General features: G+C 36.4%; 2 protein-coding genes across 2 annotated transcripts; both read left to right on the top strand.

Annotated features, from left to right (window-relative positions):
- Positions 1-1,371: 1,371 nt before the first annotated feature.
- Positions 1,372-12,541, top strand: LOC104428124 (probable disease resistance protein At4g27220). The gene is made up of 3 exons (XM_039303872.1): positions 1,372-1,577; positions 6,739-9,646; positions 12,070-12,541. The coding sequence occupies exons 2-3, from the start codon at positions 6,842-6,844 to the stop codon at positions 12,433-12,435; spliced, it is 3,171 nt and encodes a 1,056-aa protein (XP_039159806.1). The 5' UTR covers positions 1,372-1,577; positions 6,739-6,841; the 3' UTR covers positions 12,436-12,541.
- A 63-nt stretch (positions 12,542-12,604) lies between these two features.
- LOC120290640 lies at positions 12,605-19,133 on the top strand. Its single transcript, XM_039306989.1, has 3 exons — positions 12,605-12,685; positions 12,913-13,545; positions 18,342-19,133. The coding sequence occupies exons 1-3, from the start codon at positions 12,605-12,607 to the stop codon at positions 19,131-19,133; spliced, it is 1,506 nt and encodes a 501-aa protein (XP_039162923.1).
- Positions 19,134-20,226: the final 1,093 nt, after the last annotated feature.

The raw sequence follows: 20,226 nt of genomic DNA, 5'->3' as shown, positions 1-20,226 counted from the left end.
TGCATCTTTAATTATTTCTTCAACCAGAAAAATGAGATGCCTACGTATTACATTAGCGTCTAATATACCTAGCCACATTTAGTGTTGACGTGGCACCGATGGCAGCCGTAATTACATTTCTATTTGCAATTTTAACGGAAGAACTGACTTGAGTAGAAAAGCGTCTTAGGAAACACATTAATAAAAAAAAAAAAAAAGCACATAGACAACACTGAACTCATCGAAAAATTGCATCACTGATGTTTTCGTTATCTCTAAATTTTTGGCACAAATTTTATGAAGAGAGATTTTAAAGAAGTTCTGTTTTGTCAGTGTTCCGTTTATCTTTGGCAGATGGTCACTTGCAATCATGGATGTGCGCAAGTTGGACAAAACTAGAGTGATGAATTCTGTCCTCATCATTTCTAAATGTCCTTGACTTTGATTTTGTGCGGCCTCGATTCAGAGGAAGGGATGGCTTAGCTGGTGTTGGGAGGTTTAAAGAAGCAAATTGACTCATCAAAGAAACGGAATCCATCACGAGATCTGGTTTAAGTGCAAGAGGGCTTGGGCTGGACGAGAGAAGAAACGAGAAACAACGGAAAATTTTAATATTTCTTCCCCAAGAAAGATGAAATACATCAATATTGTATTAGCATTTAATGTACCTTAGCTACGTTTGGTGATGAAAAATAAGTCTTCTATGTTGTTAAATTTTCATTGCTGCTGTAGCTTCAGCCATTCTTCTATCTCTCACACACTAAGTGCTTGTGATTTTTTTGGTAAAAAAAAATACATGGATGGCATCAAACAAATTAAAAAAGTATAGATACTAGAGATTTCATTTTCTCTAAACATTATGCGTAAACTTTATTAATAGATTTTTCTGGATGCTCTAATCTTCTCTCACCATAGTGGGGCCGCGAGGATAATAAAATCTTTAAGAAAGTCATCTGCAAGTCTCAAATTCTATTCCCCTCTCCACATCTATCATCTTTTTTAACGTTACATAACTCTCAAAGAGCAACATGTCAAAAGTTTATTTTCACAATCGACACCTTGACACTAATGCAAGTATCGATTCTTTTCACTATTGTGGAGGGAAGCCAACACGTTGCCCATCTTCACCTTGATTTGTGTGGCCATCGATCCTATTCCAAAGACAACTACCAAAATATCTCTGGAGTCTACCATAGGGTGGTATTCTTGCCAATTTAGAGGAAAGGATTGTTTTGGTAGTTTTGGACACGGTAGAGGGAAGGATAGTTTTGGCTGTTTCGAAGGATTGTTTTGGTGGTTTTGGACATAGTGGAGGGCTAAAGAAGTAAATTGCCTCTTTAAAGATAGCGTGGATTCTAAGCACACGTGGATCATTCTTTGGGGCAAGAGAAAAGGCAAAAGCTTGTTGAAGTGCCAAGGGCTTGTGCTTTAAGAGGAGAAACACATCGGTAAGAACACCATCCCCAATCACCAAAAATCACCGAGAGGCTCCTTTTATGTTCTGACATATTTGGTTTGATAGCTCGAAGCTAAGCGTGAAGATAATCCTTTGATTGCACCATCTTTCGGGACTCGAACACAACTTGATTTGTTTCAAGGTAATTTATTCTCAAACACAAACATTTGATTATTACTCGTTGCAGATCATCTAATATCATTTAAAGCATAAAAATGTTAGGAACGAAATTCGCATGTGACTTTTTTGCAATTTTCATTACACATATTACTCATTCTTCTTACCATTTTCTTTTTATTAAAACTGGTTGGTATAAATTGTTGGATTGGTTGACCCTGGTGAAATAGCATACCGGCCCTCACTCCATGGTTCTATGCCTCGCACACAAAGTGCATGAAGTGAGGATCCGACCGGGTCCAAATTTATGTGAAACTGAATATTGAAAAAAATAAACAATTATAAAAAAATATATAATTGTATGGCAAAAATATATTGTGCGATAGGTAAATTGATGTAGTTAAACATAGATTATAGATATGTTTGATTGTCAAAAGAGAGAGCTTTACAATCCTAAAACACTGGTATTTATAAACCTAATATTAGTAATAAGCGTTCCCTATATGGACAACAATCGCCCACACAACTCCATTCGTCATTCCTCCTCTTTCGTAACTTCCAGCTCCAAGGGCGAATGCAACTCATCACGGGCTCCTCTCAGTTACTCCTATTATCGTGGCCAAGTTCTCCGAACTTTTTACAATTCGGCCTAGCTTGGGCGAATTGCATATTCAGCTTAGCTAGAACGAGGGACCACCATTCTATTAAAATTTCTTCTTTTCAAGAAACACTTTTCAATTGGGTGTAACTAACTACGACTTAAGTATTTCTTTAACCAATTTTTTTTTTTTTTTTTGGCGATTTTTCAACGACAAACCTAGTTAACGATGGTGTTTTTTCAACTGCTAAATAGTTAGCACGGTTTATTTCTTTTTCGAAACTTACCTCACCATAAAAAATATGTTGCTCTTATGAGTCAAGCGAGACTTGCCCTCGAGCATTAGGTTGAGCCATCGACAACGATGTCAGATTACTCATTTTGAATAAATATTCATCATGATCCTCCATTTTTTCTAAGGTTAAATTGACATTATTCACTTAATTTCAGGTCATGAAAGCATTTTGACTAAAAAAATCCTGCATGGTAAATCAATATATAGACCATTTTCATCCATGCAAGAGTTTCAAGCCAATTTTTCGTACACATGATTTTCCAATGGTAAAGATTTTCATAATTCTCTTAAAACATTAAGGTGCTTGACCGAGTTAACCACCGAAAAGATTTTTACACAAACAATAGATGAAATGCTTGGCACGAATAAATTTAAAGAAGTTAGGGAAGACTGATGGTTAACCGATTTATAGTGGTTTGACCCGAATCGGCACCTACTTCGCTTCTCAAGACCATTTGGTATTTATGGCCATCCCACTATTTTTGAAGTCTTGTATAAAGGTTGGTTTATAATGGAGCCAACGCTCCTCTGCAAGCAAGGTGAACTCATTTACAAACAATTTCTCTCACAAGAAGTTAATTTGCATAGTGAATACAAGAGAGATTTTGCAAGTATTTTCATGTACACACATGCCCAAGACAATGGCTGCCTTATTTTTTGGAATACAAACTCTCACGTCTAATTTCCATTGGTGGTAAAAATCGGCTGAGATTGGGCGAACGAAATTCAAATTTAAATTGTCGAGCCGTGTATTGGGCCAACTCTGGCCAGCTATCCCGTCATTACTTAGCCGGGTACCTAGATATGCTTTTAGACAAGCCCACTATTTTTAACCCTTTCCAACTTGCACAAACTTGCAGAAAACATTTCCATTGTGACGATTATAAACATACAAAAAGAGTTTTGGACTCATCAAAATTGATTTAGGATCAATAGTGGCAACTTATAAATAAAAGGTGCAGCTTAAAATTATGTTTGACTGCCAAAAAATTGAATTTGATAAATGTAACATTTTGACAGTTTAATCTATTGATGAATTGGAGAAAAAGTAATCGAGTATGTTAAAATAACATATCAGGTAACGATTGAGAGTTTTTGTGATGGGCTGTTTGCACTTCATCTTCACTAATGAGTAATGATACAAAGAAAAAAAATTATAGAATTGTGAGGTTATGGCTATTTACAAAAATTTAAGTATTTTAAATCAGGTTTAAGAGCCTTTTGCTTCGGTTAAATTATATGAATAAAAAAGGTATTTGTCTATTTTTCTTAACTTGATTGATAATAAAACTTCAAATTAGCCCATTAATTTGATGCATTTACTTAAATGTAGAATATAATTATGAGGAGCATATGTCGATAACCCTCTTATTTAGGATGTCATCAAGCCATTTGGTCGGCGAGGGTGTATAGCCCTCACCTTGGCATTGGCGACTTGCTAGCCTTCGCTGCTACCCCACCAACGATAGGGCGGTGGCCATAGGTGGGAGGAAGCAATGTATTTTCCTTCTTTTAAGTTTTTTTGTTGTTGTTTTTTTATGAAAAGAACCTACTCAACTAAAGCATAAGAAATCCGCCTTGGAAGAATACATAGTTTCCTTGGATGACTATGTCCAGAAAGAATGGGCGTCGCCCTCCAAGTAGAGAAAGATAAAGGAAAAATTTTAAAATTTTAAAAGATGAAATTGCCCTTTACAGAGGATGAATTTAAGCCATTCTTTGAGATTGATATGAGCACTCAAACTCTTATTTAAAATAAGATTTATTCCGTATCCTTATATAAGAAAATGAGAGCACTTTGGGCCATTATTTGAAATAATACCCTCTTCAAATCCTTATTTGAAAAAATGATTGTATTTTAGATTTTTATTCAACATTTTTCTAAGGACTTGTTTGCCCTAGTTAATCAACTAATGTCATTTCGATATCTAATCTTATTTAAACATCAATGTTTTATTTTTATTTATTGGATTTTTCATGCACTTTCAAGAGAAAAATACTCAAAAGCCATTTTTAAGCCTTTTGCTAAATTCTTAGGAAAAAATAAAATTCTTCTGATTTTTAATAAAATATTTTTTAAATATTAAAATAATATAATAATATACAAAAAAGGACCCGAGTTGGAACCCTCGGTGGGAACCGACCGGGGTCGCCTACCAGGGGCCCGTCTGGGTCTGAAATGGGGCCCGTCCGGCAAACAAAATGAACTAACCCTGCGAAAGCAGAATAAGCCCAAGTCCTAAATCAAATACAAAATGAACCGAGACGGTACCCAGGCAAACCCGACTTGCTCTCCTGCCCCTGCCTCTCGCGGCGCTCTGTCGACCTCGCCCCGACGGGGGCGGCCGTGGCGAGTGCGGCCGCTCGCCTCGGGCTGGCCACGCACCCAGTTCAGCAACGTCACGGCCAGCCCAGCCCGAGGGCCACTTCTCGGCCGACCACCGTCGCCAGCCAAGTACCAGCTCGGCCTCCCCTACTTCGGCCGAGATTTGGCTCGGCCAGGCATGGCCGATGGAAGCCGCTCGACCCAAGGCCTCCCCAAGGCCGTCTCCCCTGTCTCGACCCTCCGCGTGACACCCAGACGGCGAGTAGACAATCGATCGGAGCTCGGGGAACGGACTTTCTCAACACGAACTTTTAGATCTAGCTTAGGCATCTCGTCGAGCGGATGGCGCGCGATGCGTTAGGGGGATCAAGATACCTGATGATGTCTGTTGCCCTTCATCATTTTGTTTCCCTCTGATATTACACACTAGTTCTCAACTAATTAATTTCTTAATACCAAGTTGTGTGTCAATAAAGTTGTGATTTTATGTTGTCTTGTTTTTTCGTGTTTGTCTAATGGTCATTTGCAATTATTCATCTGGGCTAGTTGGACAGAACCGCTGTGATGATTTCTGTCCTCATCATTTGCCCCTTGTATTATACAATTATCAACTAATCAATTTCTCAATTGCAAGTTTTTTTTTATTGATGAACGATGAATTTGTGTATTTGTGTTGTGCGCATATGTGCGACAGAGAGAGTAAGGACAATGTGAACTTTGTTCAAGTCGAAAAGCATCGTCCTGCTATGATTAAGTTGAATAGAAAAAGCTACATTGTAGAATTAACTATCTAAGGAAAGAAATATTTTATGGACCAAAATTACAAACTTAATAATTTTACAAAATTTAATCCATCAGAAATTATGACAAGCATGGTTAATTGATGAGGAATTGATTTTCAAACATGGAAGGATATAGAGTCAATTTTAAATAAACATAGAAGGTGAAGAGGAGATTAGAGAGAAAAAAAAGTAGGGTGAAATGGTGATTCAGCTTGTTTCCAAACATAGAAGGTTATTTTGATCAAATAAAATATTTGTCCCAAGCCAAAGAGGGGATAAAAATTGCCCCACCCTATTTATTTTATTTAAAATAAAGAAAGCATCAAAATTTTTACTTGGAGCAACATTATACTTTAATTTAGAGTTTCTCATATTTGGATGTGGCCATTTTAAAGAAATTATCTTTTAATCTATGGTCAACACGACATTTTAAAGAAATTATCTTTTAAAAAAGTCTATTATGTCAAAAAGAAACGACTAGTATGAAAGATAACATGGACAACAGGAACAAAAAAAAAAAAAAAAAAAAATTAGGCTTCTAGTGCACATGGTGGAGCAGCAACGTAGATCATTCTTCTCCAAAACCAAACATGTTACATCGGGCGCGGTGAGCCATCATTGAGCGACCAAGCTTTTCTAAATCAAAACAAGTGGTGGATGGTAGAAACATCAAAACAATTACTAGCTCTCTAACAAGTACCCGGCATCTTTTAATTTGTAACCTCTACTTATTGCTTTCTTGTGAAATCATGAAAATGAAAAGAGACGTTTAAGCTTTGAAATACTGAGAAAAAGTTCAAAATGATTATGCCTGTCAATTTTCAAAAGAAACGATAACTGTTGAGCTAGTATGAAAGATAACATGGACAACAGGAACAAAAAAAAAAAAAAAAAAAATTAGGCTTCTAGTGCACATGGTGGAGCAGCAACGTGTTGCCTCCTCCACGTGAGATCATTCGCAAGTTCTCCATGTAAACCAGTAACATGTTACTTGGGTGCATCGGGCGCGGTGAGCCATCATTGAGCGACCAAGTGTTTTTCTAAATAACTCTGCGTTCTATGTTGCTGACATTCCTCAGTCTCTGTTTATTTACATCGCTCCTGCTTCCGTACACTCCAGTCTCTCTCTCTCTTTCTCTGGTTTTGTTTCACAATTCTAACCGATTAGTTCTGTTCTCACCTCAGTTTTCTCCGCACCCATTTGTTTAAGCGACCAATAAAAGGAGGCAGCAAGAAGAGGAAAAAAAGAAGGGGGAAAAAAGAAATTTGAAAAATTAAAGAAGAGATTATGGCCGAGGCAATTGTTTACCCTGTTGCGTCGAATCTTTTGTCGAAACTCGGCGAGTGCCTCTTTGCTCCCATTGGACGCCAATTTGAGTACGTGTTGTGCTACAAGAGCTATGTCAAAGAACTCAAAAATGGAGTCAAAGAACTAGAGACTGCGAGGCAAAGGGTGCAAAGCTCCGTTGATGAAGCCATGTATGACGGAAAACTTATAGACGTGGATGTTGAGAATTGGTTGAAGAGTGTGAAGGACGAGACCGAGAAGGCAGATGACCTGTTAAAACGTAATGAAAGTGCAAAAGATGCTTGCTTCTGTGGGTGGCTTCCCAACCCCATGGTGCGCCATCCTATTGGTAGGAAGGTGAAAAAGATGACTCAAGTCATCCAAGGACTCCATAAGGAAAGCAAAAATAGTATCTTCCAGAAGGTCTATTATGAGAATACTCCCAAAGGAACCGTCACCACTACCACTTTCGCTGCAAGATCTGTTGACAGGAAGGAAGATGTCCCGGAGTCGAGGGCTTCAATCATAGAGGTTGTAATTAAGGCTATAACTGATGACAAGGTCTGTGTGATTGGAGTGTATGGACCGGGTGGGGTTGGCAAGACGAAGCTTATGGAGGACGTAGAAAGGCAAGTTAAGGAAGAGCAGCTATTCGACGTGGTTGCCACGGCAAATGTATCACGCGATTTAGATGTAAAAAGAATCCAAGGAGAACTTGCTAATGCACTGGGTCTAAAGCTAGTGAATGAGGAAACTGTTCGTGGGAGAGCACATTGTTTATGCAAGATGTTACAGAAATATTCTGAGAAAAAGGTTCTCATAATTTTAGATAATTTGTGGACGAAGTTAGAGTTGAAGGAAGTCGGAATCCCTTGCGGATATGATAATAAAGCAAGAGGCTGCAAACTATTGCTAACGTCTAGATATCGAGATGTTTTGTACATTGAGATGAGCTCTGACCGAGAATTTTATCTCAATGTGTTAAAGCATGGAGAAGCACGAATCCTTTTTGAAAGGATAGTGGGGAACACAATTAACAACCCTAAATTTGAGAGCTTGGTGGATGGAGTGGTCAAGAACTGTGGAGGCTTGCCTCTTTTGATTGTCTCGGTGGCAAAAAGGTTGAAGTGTGGAGATATGCCTGAATGGAGGAATGCTTTGACCAATGCAGAAGGGACAACTGTAAAATCAATAGTGGAACAAAATTACAATGACCTACAAGATGAGAGGATCAAATCATTGTTCTTGGTTTGTGCTCTAGACTCTGGGAGACCGGACATAAGTCATACCCTTGTCTATTGCATGGGTTTGGGTTTATATGAAAAATTCAGCCAGACCATCGAAAACGCTAGAAATAGGTTGATTATGGATCTACATCACTTGCTTGACTCTTCTTTGTTGCTAGGTAGTGATGACCTGGAACAGTTGAGCATGCATGACTTATTTATTGACGTGGTTGTCTATATGCGCAACAAATTTATTGGCATGGAATGGAACACCTTGGTTGGGAGAAAGGATTTTGGGTTTAAAGAGTGGTCGAAGAATGATCTCAGAAAATGCACTGCAATGGCCTTCAATTATGTTGGCATTGATGAACTTCCTAAAAAATTGGACTGCCCAAACATGAGGATTCTTCTGTTATTAGAACACAACCGATTTCTCAAAATGCCCGAGTCATTTTTCGAATCTATGGAGGAGCTCCAAGTCTTGGACTTGACTGGCTTATCTTTTACCTCCCTACCTTCGTCGATGGAGTTACTTAAAAACCTCACGTCACTATGTCTTGATTCATGCTGTTTGGAGGACGTGACTACTCTTGGAAAGCTAAAAGGATTGCAGTTCCTCAGTTTTTTAAACTCTACAATTGCTCGGCTGCCCAAAGAAATGGGTGAACTAACTGAATTGAGATTTTTGGACTTGCGAAGCTGCACCGAGCTTAGAGTTATTGAACCTGGCATGCTCGAAAGCTTGGTTAATTTAGAAGAACTGTATATGCAATATAGTTTTGATCAGTGGGAAGCCGAGGATGAAACCCCGCGAAGCAATGCTAGCCTGGCTGAGTTCAAGAGCATGAATAAGTTGAGCACTTTATACATCGCCATTCCTCGTTTAGCCAGTCTCTCAAGAGACTTACCATTTGGGAAACTAAATAAGCATAAAATCCTAATTGGGGACATTTGGGATTGGTCAGATGAATACGAAGAATCCAGAACTTTAAAACTCAAGCTAGATTCGGGCAATCTTCTTCGTGAAGTGTGGGTGCGGAGATGTTTGCAAAGAACACAATATCTCAACTTGGCGGGATTGCAAGATAATCACAGCATGCACAATTTGTGCTTCGGAGGTTTTCAGGAATTGAAGCATCTTCACATACAAAATAGCCCCTCACTTCAGTACGTTGTTCACTCCACGGAGGACATTCAGTGCACTGCATTTACGAGATTGGAATCGTTGTTTCTCGAGAATCTAAACAACTTGGAGAAGATTTGTTGCGGTCGCCTTGCCTTAGAATCCTTCAGCATATTAAAGATTTTGAAAATGAATAGCTGTGGTGGAATCAAATATTTGTTTCCTTCCTCCGTGATAGGAAACTTCTTGCAGCTAGAAGAGATTGAAATAAGTAAATGTCACTTGATAAAGCAAATTGTCGCAAATGCCGAGGCAGACGAAGACGGAGATGAAATAGATGTTGATCCCAAAGTGAAGTCATGCAATTTGCGTAGGTTAACATTACGAAACTTGCCAGAGATGACAAGCTTTTGTAAAACTATGGACCATTCGGTCGTACTCTTCGACAAACAACAGGTAAATTTCATATTTTCTAAAATGGTCATATTATCCACCATCCATGCCATCCTAATTGGAGAATACTTTCTCTACCTAGTCTTGAGATCCACGAGTTACAAATATGAACATTGCCTTCAATTAATTTAGTTCCCACGCGTTGGGCCGACTTAAAAAAGTATTGACTTGTTGAAATATTTACTTTGGAGATATAATGTAAGGACTTTTGTGTAATTTGATAAAGTAATATGCATTTATCAACTATACGAAAAATTTATTTACCAACAGTTGAATCGATTAGTATTTTGTGCTAAAAACTATTGATTTTATTCGACTGTGATTACTTAAACATTTGATTTATAAACACATTGAACTATTGACTTCAGAGTTATCTCAATTTGATATGTGGGTGAGTACTGGTGTGACACGTTTTGCATTTTATAGTAAATGAAATTATATGCATGGGTATTTTAGAGGAGCCTACTAGCACATAGAGAAATTGGAAATATATACAGATTCTTTCAATTAAGACAAAATAATGATTTAATTTTTCAAAATGTAATTGCTATGTGATATGTGAATGCATAAAAACATTCATATTAGTTAATTACATCCCATTTTATATGAGTTATGTTATCAACATAGTTAAAGAAGCACCATGTGATGAATCAATTTTTTAAATAGTCTAAAAGTTTATCACTGCTTTATGGTAAAGTATATACACATACATACATTATGGATATAATTGTAACATAAAGAAGGTATATACGACGTATATAATTTGTATGGCCTTCATTTAGTAATTATGAAAAATTGTAAGATTCTATTACATCCACGTGATTAAAGGGGAAAAACCAGAACTAAAAAAAAAAAATCCCTGTGAATTGAACTTAGTGATTATGTGGGAAGAGACATCCAGATCAATTGATTACTTTAAATTATTTTGCAATTTTCATCTTAAGTACATCAATGCTAATGCAATTGAGACGATTAAGTTGTTCCCATAATTGTAAAAAGTTTGGGTAGGTGAACGGACCTTAGTGGAAATGTGGTTCTACAATGTTCCATCATATAAAAATTTTCTTTACTCTTTTATGTTAGTTGATGGAACTATTATGTGACGAAGGAATGAAAATTCAAATATAATAAGGCCAATTTGCGTTTGTTACTCTTGGTACTTTATTGAGATGTTAGTGGAACAATTAATTTTTTTTTTTCTAATTTATGTGAGCTGTGGACCTTTTTGTAGTGAACAAATTTACCACAAATCTTCATTCTGGCAGCTTTTCCAATATTCCTAGTAGAATTTATGTGTGTGGCACATGTTTAAATTTATTTTTCCTGTAATAGAATGTCGCCTTGAAAGTATTAACTAGAAACACATCTAGCATTCATTTGTGCACTATTGTTTGGAATCATCAAATTTTATATCTATTCTGTTAGTATAAAATAAAAAATTGGAAACCCTTTTCTAATTATTTTTTATAATAATGTTTATCACGTGACCCAAACCACAAAAGCGTTATTCTCGGTTAAAATTATTATCAAATTAATCAATTCTTTTTCTTGGCCACATGACTAAAACTTTCTACATTTTACATAAAGTAAGCAACTTTTTTATGACGAGGAAGCGTATCTTGGGTCCTCATATTTTAAAACTAAATGCTTTGATGAAATTGACTTTGATGACCATATGGCGCTGTTATGACCAATTCATGGATATTACAGCCACCAATGGATCTTATGGAGATGAACCCTTTTTCTAACATTTGGTCGATGTGGCATCTATTCCGCTTTACATCAATACCAGAAAATAATGGATCTTTTAGTGCTATGCATGGGTACAGTAAAATCTTAGGACTACTTTAGTATTTCTCTCATAAATTTATAATAACTTTTTTTTTACTCTTCGATAAGAGGTTTTTTTTTTTTTTTTTTTTTTTGGAAATAGTTTGGAAAAAAATGCCAAGCTCAACTGACACGTGCTAATCAATTAAAAGTATTTTTTTAATCAATTTATCAACTTAGTTTATAACAATTCCAGAGAAAATCATTAAGATTGTTTTTTGCACTGTCGTTTGAGATATTGTATCGGACTACAATCAATGATCAAAAAATCAATTGAGCCTATGCCATGAATTTCTAAAATTTAGGCAGATTGCATAAAATGTGAGGGTAAATTCAATAACCTCAATAATTCATTCTTGTTAATGTATGTATAATAAAGTCCAAATACATAATAGGTAAATGATCAGTAAGTGTAAAGTAGATAATTTTAAAGAAGAATAAGAGAAAATTCAAAATCACTACCCCGCTTCATCTTCCATTATCCTTAGATCTGTCATGAGAAAATATTTCTTCTGTTATTATTTCACATGCAACTCGTATTCACAGTTTCTAGTTAACAGCATTGTTTTGAGTGTGGTGTTATTCACCCTTTGCAGCTAATAAAGCTACAAAATTTGGAGGCTATAACCGTTGAAAAATGTCAATTAATACGAGAAGTATTCGACCTTGAGGAACTGACAATTATGGGGGATGTTGAGATTCTATGTCGATTGACTAGATTGACCTTGAGCGGCTTACCAAATTTGGAACACATATGGACCAAGGATCCAAGCAGAGCATTGTGCTTTCGAAACTTAAAGGCACTGAAGGTGCAAAATTGTGAGAACTTGAGGTTTCTTTTTTCTTCTTCCATGGCTAAAGCACTCGTGCAGATAAAAGAAATCGAAATAGTGAATTGTGTACTTGATGGAAGAAGTTATGTATGCGCAAGAAGAAGAATTAGTGGAAGCTACAACCACTGACACTTTTGAGTTTCCTTCGTTAACCTCCTTGTCTCTTGTGGAATTGCCAAATCTCAAGACATTCTCTTATGGAAAGTACTGTATTCACTTTCCATCCTTAACAAGACTGACAATTTCCGAATGCATCAAAATGATGACATTTTCTTCATTCGAAGGAAGGCAACAATTGATGACAAATGATACAGGTTTACAACAAGCATTTGGTCATATCAACTCTGGCTTGTCCTTGCCTGGCTTCTTCAATGAAAAGGTAAGCATCTATAGTATTTTTCTATTGATCATTCTTTTATTCTAGTCAGTGAAGCAAATTAGTAGAAATTTGATCATTATTTTGTACCAAAAGATTGGCACTTCATAGTGGAAAAACAAACTCACAGCTGGTCATTCCCAAAGTTTGCCCTTGCCCCCGAGTTTCGGCATAATAAAATTATATACCAAAAATTTCAGCCATTTTACATATACAATGTTTTTACACAGGTTCTTTTTCCAAGCTTGGAGGAATTGAAGCTTTCTTCCATGTGCCAATTAAAGAGGATATGGCACAGTCAACTCCACGGACAGTCCTTCTACAAACTTGCATCCCTCACTGTTGAACTTTGTGAAAATTTGTCACATGTTTTTTCGTCAAATTCAATGGATATGTTGCAGAGCCTGAATAAAATTAAGGCAGTCGGGTGTCCCTCCTTGGAAGCATTATTTGAACCCATAAATCTCAGAGCTGAGAAAAGGCAAAAGCCGTTGGTCCTCCCTGCATTAAGAGAATTGACGTTGTTGAATCTATCAAGGCTGAGAGACATTTTGGAGAGTGATTGCAAAGTCACCTTGGCATTTCCTAGTCTGATGGAAGTGAACGTAAAGGGTTGTCACAGTTTGCCATATCTCTTCTCAAGTGCCATGGCTGAAATTCTCGATAAACTTGCGGTGCTTGATGTTTCCTGTTGCAACAACCTACGGGGCATAATTGCGATGGAAGAAGGAAAATGGAAAACCTTAGAGACTTTGAAGTTCCATCAGTTAAGCACACTCAAGCTTGGTGACCTTGAGAATTTGATCAGTTTCTGCTCAGTGAGTTGTGCTAGTGATGGGTTACAACCTCTATTTGATGAGAAGGTATCATCTCCCGATTTATCTTATATGTTATTTTACTTTGTTTTTAGTGCTTTGTCCTTAAACCATATTGCATATTTTTTGGTGGCTTGCATTTCCAAAGTTAGAAGAGCTACACATCACGGAAATTGAAGGGAAATCAGGTAGCCAAAATAGGGGGTAGAGAGAGAGAGAGAGAGAGAGAGAGAGATGCCAATGCAGATGAGGAAGAAGAAATGCGACGTAGGGAAACTCATTAGTGAATGAATTCATCCTCAAAACTGAAGAAAACAAGTATCTAGGTCAATATTTACAAGTAAACAAGAGTTCAAACTAAGTAAGCATATCTAAAATAAGAGAAATAAATCAAGATAAGTATCTTAAATTATTAATAGTATCAAATTTAATAAACTAATTGAAGATACAAATCAGCAAAGTGGTTGGAGAATCATGTCATACATCAATCTTTCCCACCGAAATGAAGTCAAATCCTTTCTCTGGTGGCTCTTCCTGTGAGTAAGAGATAATACCACAACTTTTGCCCTACAAAAAATCTTCGTGACATGCAGAACGCCTGATTTGGATATGCACCTAGGGAGTATAAGGCTATACGAAGTATTATAGAACAAATTTTAGCATCACGAATTTTTCTCTTCTGTGAATCATCAATAGGAGAAATTACGTTTATGAATTTATTAAATATCAAAAGGTGCTTCAATAAATTCATCCAGATTATCTGTAGAATTTTACTACTCACTTCACTATTCTCAAAAGCAGAGATCCTTATTCAATTCTTCAAGACGTTGAGAATATTTTTCCATGTCATTTAGCTCATTGGCAAATGATTTTGGCCCGTTTTCATGTCTCCCTTACAATTGTTGATTGAATCTATCCAATTCTCATCAAAATTGTTGAATTTTCTCTCATATCATTAAACAAATTTTTAATCTCTTCAGGATTATTAATGATTTATAATAATCGTAAGGATGGTAATAATCGTATTACTCCTGACAATCAACACTATTAGAATAACATTGTAATCCTTGTAATCGTAATCACATGAAGTAATAATAGCAATAACCCCTACTCTTTTCAAATTTCAGAATAACAGATTTAATAAATATTGCAAAATTTTTCATAGAGATAATTAGGCCAAGCATAGAGTGGCTCCAAACCAGTAAAAATGGTGGCTGAAGTTTCAATAGACATCAATGCCATATATCTTCATGAGCATATCAGATCAAAATTGCAACCGTAGCAACGAAAATGAAAACCAAAGTGTTGGCCTTTGGTCTAGTATCATCGCATGACAATACCACATGCACGAAGCAATGTTTTGATACCAATTAAATGTTGAAGAGATCCAGCTCAGATACCAATTGATGAAGAACATATCTAAATCCATTACCAACTAGTGCTAAATGAAAGCATGAAGAATGTTAGGTTTAGATTTGTAGAAAATGGAGGAAAATAAGATAATAAGGGGAAAAAAGAGATAAACTAGAGAGAGATGAAAGAGATAGAAGGGCCAATCCAGGCTGGCAAAAAGTCACGTCATATAGGCAAACTTAGTAATCAAATCAATCTATTTATTTTGTAGGCACCTATTAAGAGAAATAATCAAGATAAATTTCCTTAATCTTTGATAATATCGAATAACTAAAATAAATAAAGAAACAAATCAGCTAGTGGTGGAGCATCTTGTCCAACATCAAAATTGAACAGTACATACCTGCACCCTACCATCTTTTGATTTAATTGTTGGATTTCTTTCTTTAGTTTATGTCATGTTTTTTTTTTTTTTTTTTTTTGTCGGTATGTTGTGTTTTCTTGAAGTCTATACTTTGTTGAAGAAAATTTTGAAGTGCAAGATTCATGAAGCATTGATTTGTGCTAATTGGTTTTTATTTTGTGGGCATCGACACCCTACAATGCACAAGCTATATTTTTTAAATGGTTCAAAGAAATGGGAGAGTACATTTGAGGAATCTAAAGATAGGCTAAATTTGATATTTGCGGGAAACATCCGACGTGTGACATGATTATGCTTGTCTAACTTATGTGGTTATGGATTATGCTACATTTCAAACATAATGCTTGATATATATTAGACGAATATATGCTTTCTACTAAACAATAATATGGCAGGAGAATGGATTTTAGGGAGTGGCATCTACTAAAAAATCATGCGTCTAGTCTTTCTTTTTTTTTGTTCTATCCTATCGATTCTGCTTGTTTAGTGATTTTCCTTCTTCTTGAAATTACAGTTCCCCCCTTTTATGGGAATAGAGAATCGGCTCTAATAATTTAATTGAAAAATAACAGGTTAAGTTTCCTAATATAGAGTCGATGGAGATCTCGCACATGAATAACTTGGAGAAGATATGGCTTGATGATCTTGCTTCAAATGCCTTTAACAAACTCAAGACACTAGTAGTGAAGTATTGTGAGAAACTTTCATCCATATTTTTATCTTATACTATGCTCACAAGATTTCAAAACCTAGAGAAGATAAGTGTAACCGATTGTGGGTCCCTAGAAGTGGTATTTCACGTCCAAGAGTTCAATTTTAGCGAAGCTCGTCCTACAAGCACTTTTCAATTGAGAGAGTTAGTTCTAATGCGGCTCCCAAAAATGAAGCACGTGTGGAGTGGACATCCTCAAGGAGGTCTTACCTTTGGATGCTTACGATGCATGAAGATTGTTGAGTGTGAGATGCTCAAAAGTTTATTCCCAAACTCGGTGGCAAAAAGTATGACACAACTCGAAGAACTTTTAGTACGGGAGTGTGGGGTGCAAGAAATTATTGTGGAGGAAGACGGAGTAGAGATGAATGCAGGGGATCTCTTCTTTCCGCGATTAACCGATCTCAAATTACTTGAGTTGCCAGATTTAAGGAGCTTCTACAAGAATAGTCATACTTCAACAGAGCCAATCTTGAAGAAATTGCGAGTAAGACATTGTGGCAAGATGAGGTCATTCTCATTTATTTGTGAATACCAAAGCTGTCAAGGTACAAGTACCAGTGAGAATCAACCTGCACTCTTTTCTTTTGAAAAGGTACAGTCCTCAATTCTAGCTCTCTGCAATTGCCTTTGTTGGTTCTGTTATTCTCTATTGGAAATTCGAATTGTCGAAAATTTCATGCTTACAAATACTTACCGAGCCAAACCTACGAATTTCTTTGAAATTTAAAGATCGTTTGCGGTTAATTATTTCTAGCTCATATTCTTCAAAATCATCCCAGCTTTTACTTTGAAAAAACAAATTATTGAATTAACTTGCATAGATAATCGTGCTTCTAATAGCGACTTGTGCCTTATGGCTGGGTTATACCTACTTAATTTAATTTTATCGACATCGTCCCCTAAAATTTAAAACAAAAATATATATATGTTCATGTGGCATATTGCTATATATATTGTGTTCATGTGGCATATTGCTAGTTTAGCTATGGAGCAAAGTCCCATGCTTAAACATTGTGAAAATGATTGGTAACTGTCAAGTGCCGCAAATAACTTGCTTATCTAGTCACGTGTTAGTAATTTATTAGTAGGCCTTGAACAGCACAAACTTTTTTTGCTCAAAAAAAAAAAAAAAAAAAAAACAGCACAAACTTTTTTCTACTTTGTAAATTACCAACTACTTTAATAATCTAGCAATATTATTCTTGTGGATCACCAATGTATTTGAAATTACTAACTTTATTTGAATTTACAAATTTAATTTGATTGGTGTACCAACATCTGTAATATAAAAACTGATTTTAATTACTTGCCAACTTTTTATCTTATAAGATTTTGAAAAGTACCAACTTTCCAAAATTACGAATCACTTTAATAATCAACCAATAATATTCTTGTGACAAAACAATGACTTTTGAATAACTTACTTTAAGTTTAAATTACAAACGTTAAATTGATTGATGTACCAACATATTTCAAATCAAGATACCTATGGATTTTAGTCACTGAGAAACCTTTTATATTATAGATCTTGAAAAGTACTTATATGTCTTTATACTTTCATGATCACCAACTACTTTAATAATCTACCGACATTTATTCTGATGGCTTGCCAACACTTTTGAAGTTAATAACATTTAATCGAAATAATCAACCTTAATTTGAGTATTATAATAGTGATATAACAACCCATAATTAAGTTCCATTTCAAACCACACGGAACGCTCAAACCGTCCTTGCATTTGGGGGTCGCGTATTTTTGGTTTGTTTCTTAACTTATAAAATGTTTTATTGCCAATAATTTGTTCGGTTTTAATGCATTCTTCTCGGAGGAGGAAAAAAAGGTTAAGCCACACTCTACTCATGATCTATAATAAAATAGATATTAGAACAGTAGCTTAGAAAATAGAGTGCAACATATTAATACAATTTCTTACTATTGAAACACATCTACTTACTATAAATGTGACATCATTTTCAAAAATAAATAAGTTTTTTTAAATAAAAAAAAACTTGTTTGCTACGAACTTGTTGAAATTCATGTTTTTTAACTTTTGGATTGAATTAGTTGACTATTGAAATAGCTGGAGTATGATTGAGAAATAACTGTCTTTATTTAAATTAGCGAAACTTATTTTGATTGAATTGGGCAAACCCTTAACAAACATCCCTTCTATTGGCTCTTGGATTCTTTTTCCTCTTTTCCCTAAAATAAAAGGATACTTTAGTTATTGCACCGTGGCTATGCCCCGTATTTACTTCCAGTAGCCTAATTAAAAGAAATTCCCATAGGTCATACCAAACTTGAAGGGATTGACATTGATGAGTGGGGATGTTATAATGATGACACTGCAGCACCATTACGTCTTTCGCAATCCCATAGAGCTGGACTTGGCATGCTACCATGATGAGAATGTCACTTTCCCCTCCAACTTCCTCCTTCACGGATTCCCCAATCTAGAAGTGCTTTCTCTGTCCTGTAGTTCCTTTGAGGAGATATTTCCAGAAGATGCGTGTGGACATGGGGGAGCAACTTTCTATGGAGAGTCAACTGACATGGAAACATCTCTCAAGACACTCAAAAATCTGTGGCGACTTGAGCTGAATAAGCTGTGTAAACTCCAACGAATCTGGAAAGATGGCTCCTTGATGGCTGAAATCCTTAAACAGATTGAAACTCTGCTCATTTCGGAGTGCTCAAGTTTATCAATCGTACTTCCATCCCCAACTACATTCCAGAGATTGGTGGGATTAGAAGTAGGGGATTGCGCTAGTTTAGTTCATATGGGGACTTGCTCAGCAATGACAAGTCTGGTGCATCTTATTTGGCTAACGCTAAGAAATTGCGATACAATGGAAGACGTGGTAACAAATGATGGAAATGGAGTAGGGGAGATCTCTTTCCCCAAGCTGCAGCTGTTGACACTTGATGGTTTGCCAAGCCTTGAGAGCTTCTCCCCCACTAATTGCACCTTCATGTTCCCATCATTGTGGCATATTATTGTGAAGCAGTGCCCAAAGATGAATATATTCTGCAATGGTGCCTTGAGTACACCAATATTACATAAAGTACACCTCTCCGACGAGGATTATGAAGGACGTTGGGAGGGGGATCTTAATACCACAATCCAATTCTTATCAACATGAAACAATCCACGCTGAATTCACTGAGTCAGGTAAAATCTAGGTGCCTAATCATGTCTCCCTGAACCCAATGTCAAACGGAAGAAACTGGTGTTATTCTTCAAGTTCTATATTAGCTAATATGAAGTCGCTCTTTCTTTAAAAATGTTTGACTGTTTTTAACGGGATCGTAACATAATTGGAGTTGTTGGGTCTTTTGGGCACTTATCCACCAATGCATTGTAGCTGTTTGATGAATTGCTTAGCATAACCTCTGTCAATGTAGCTGCAAAGACTGGGGTTTTTGTTATATGGGGTTGTGTGCTGGCCCACTTATTCAGTTACCCTTGAGGAATGTCAGTATTTAGACACGTCTTACTGACAATGTTTGTCTCTTTTAGGTGTCATGCTCGCTATGCTACGATCAAAGTGGCCTCTTTTATTTGCTAGAAACTGTCTTTATAGTAAGACGTTGAAGCAAGTATTCTGCAGCCTGTGCACTAATAATGTTCCAGCACAAGGTGTTGTTGCCTCTCGATATGGCGTCCATGTGCTGACAAGTGGTGTTTGTAAGAGTTTTCCTAATATATACTACATTAATTGATATTATAATTTACTATTTTTATGGCTACCGTAAAACATGGTTGGTCTAAGATGAGATAGAAGGTTTCTTAATTAGTCTAATATGGAGCTGGCTAGTGTGGGCCGAGTTGAGCATGGCCCATAATGAGGGGGCCTGGTTGGAAACTCTATAAATAATGCTCAAGTCTCTCTTCTAATTCTAATTCTCACATATCCTCACCAAAAGGGCGTTTACCTAATGCTACACGTGAGGGGGCCGCCTCATTGAGCCAATGATACGGAGGGCAATAGAGGAGAAGGACTTGTACGTGGAACATTGTGTTTCCGCTTCCGCTTCAAGAACAATAGATCCCAAAACAGGTGCATTAATCTTTTTGCTCAATTATGCATGTCCTTGTTCTAGTTATGAAGATCTTGGGGTCGCGCAATTTGTGCCCAACATATGGTATCAGAGCCTCCATAACCCTAGAACACGAACGCAAAGGATTTTGCCTTAATTTGAGATTTTCGAGACTTTTCGTTCAATAAAAATTAA

The sequence above is a fragment of the Eucalyptus grandis genome, chromosome 2, assembly GCF_016545825.1.
Source record: "Eucalyptus grandis isolate ANBG69807.140 chromosome 2, ASM1654582v1, whole genome shotgun sequence".
Taxonomy (NCBI): Eukaryota; Viridiplantae; Streptophyta; class Magnoliopsida; order Myrtales; family Myrtaceae; genus Eucalyptus; species Eucalyptus grandis.
This window is presented reverse-complemented; position numbering and strand designations above follow the sequence as displayed.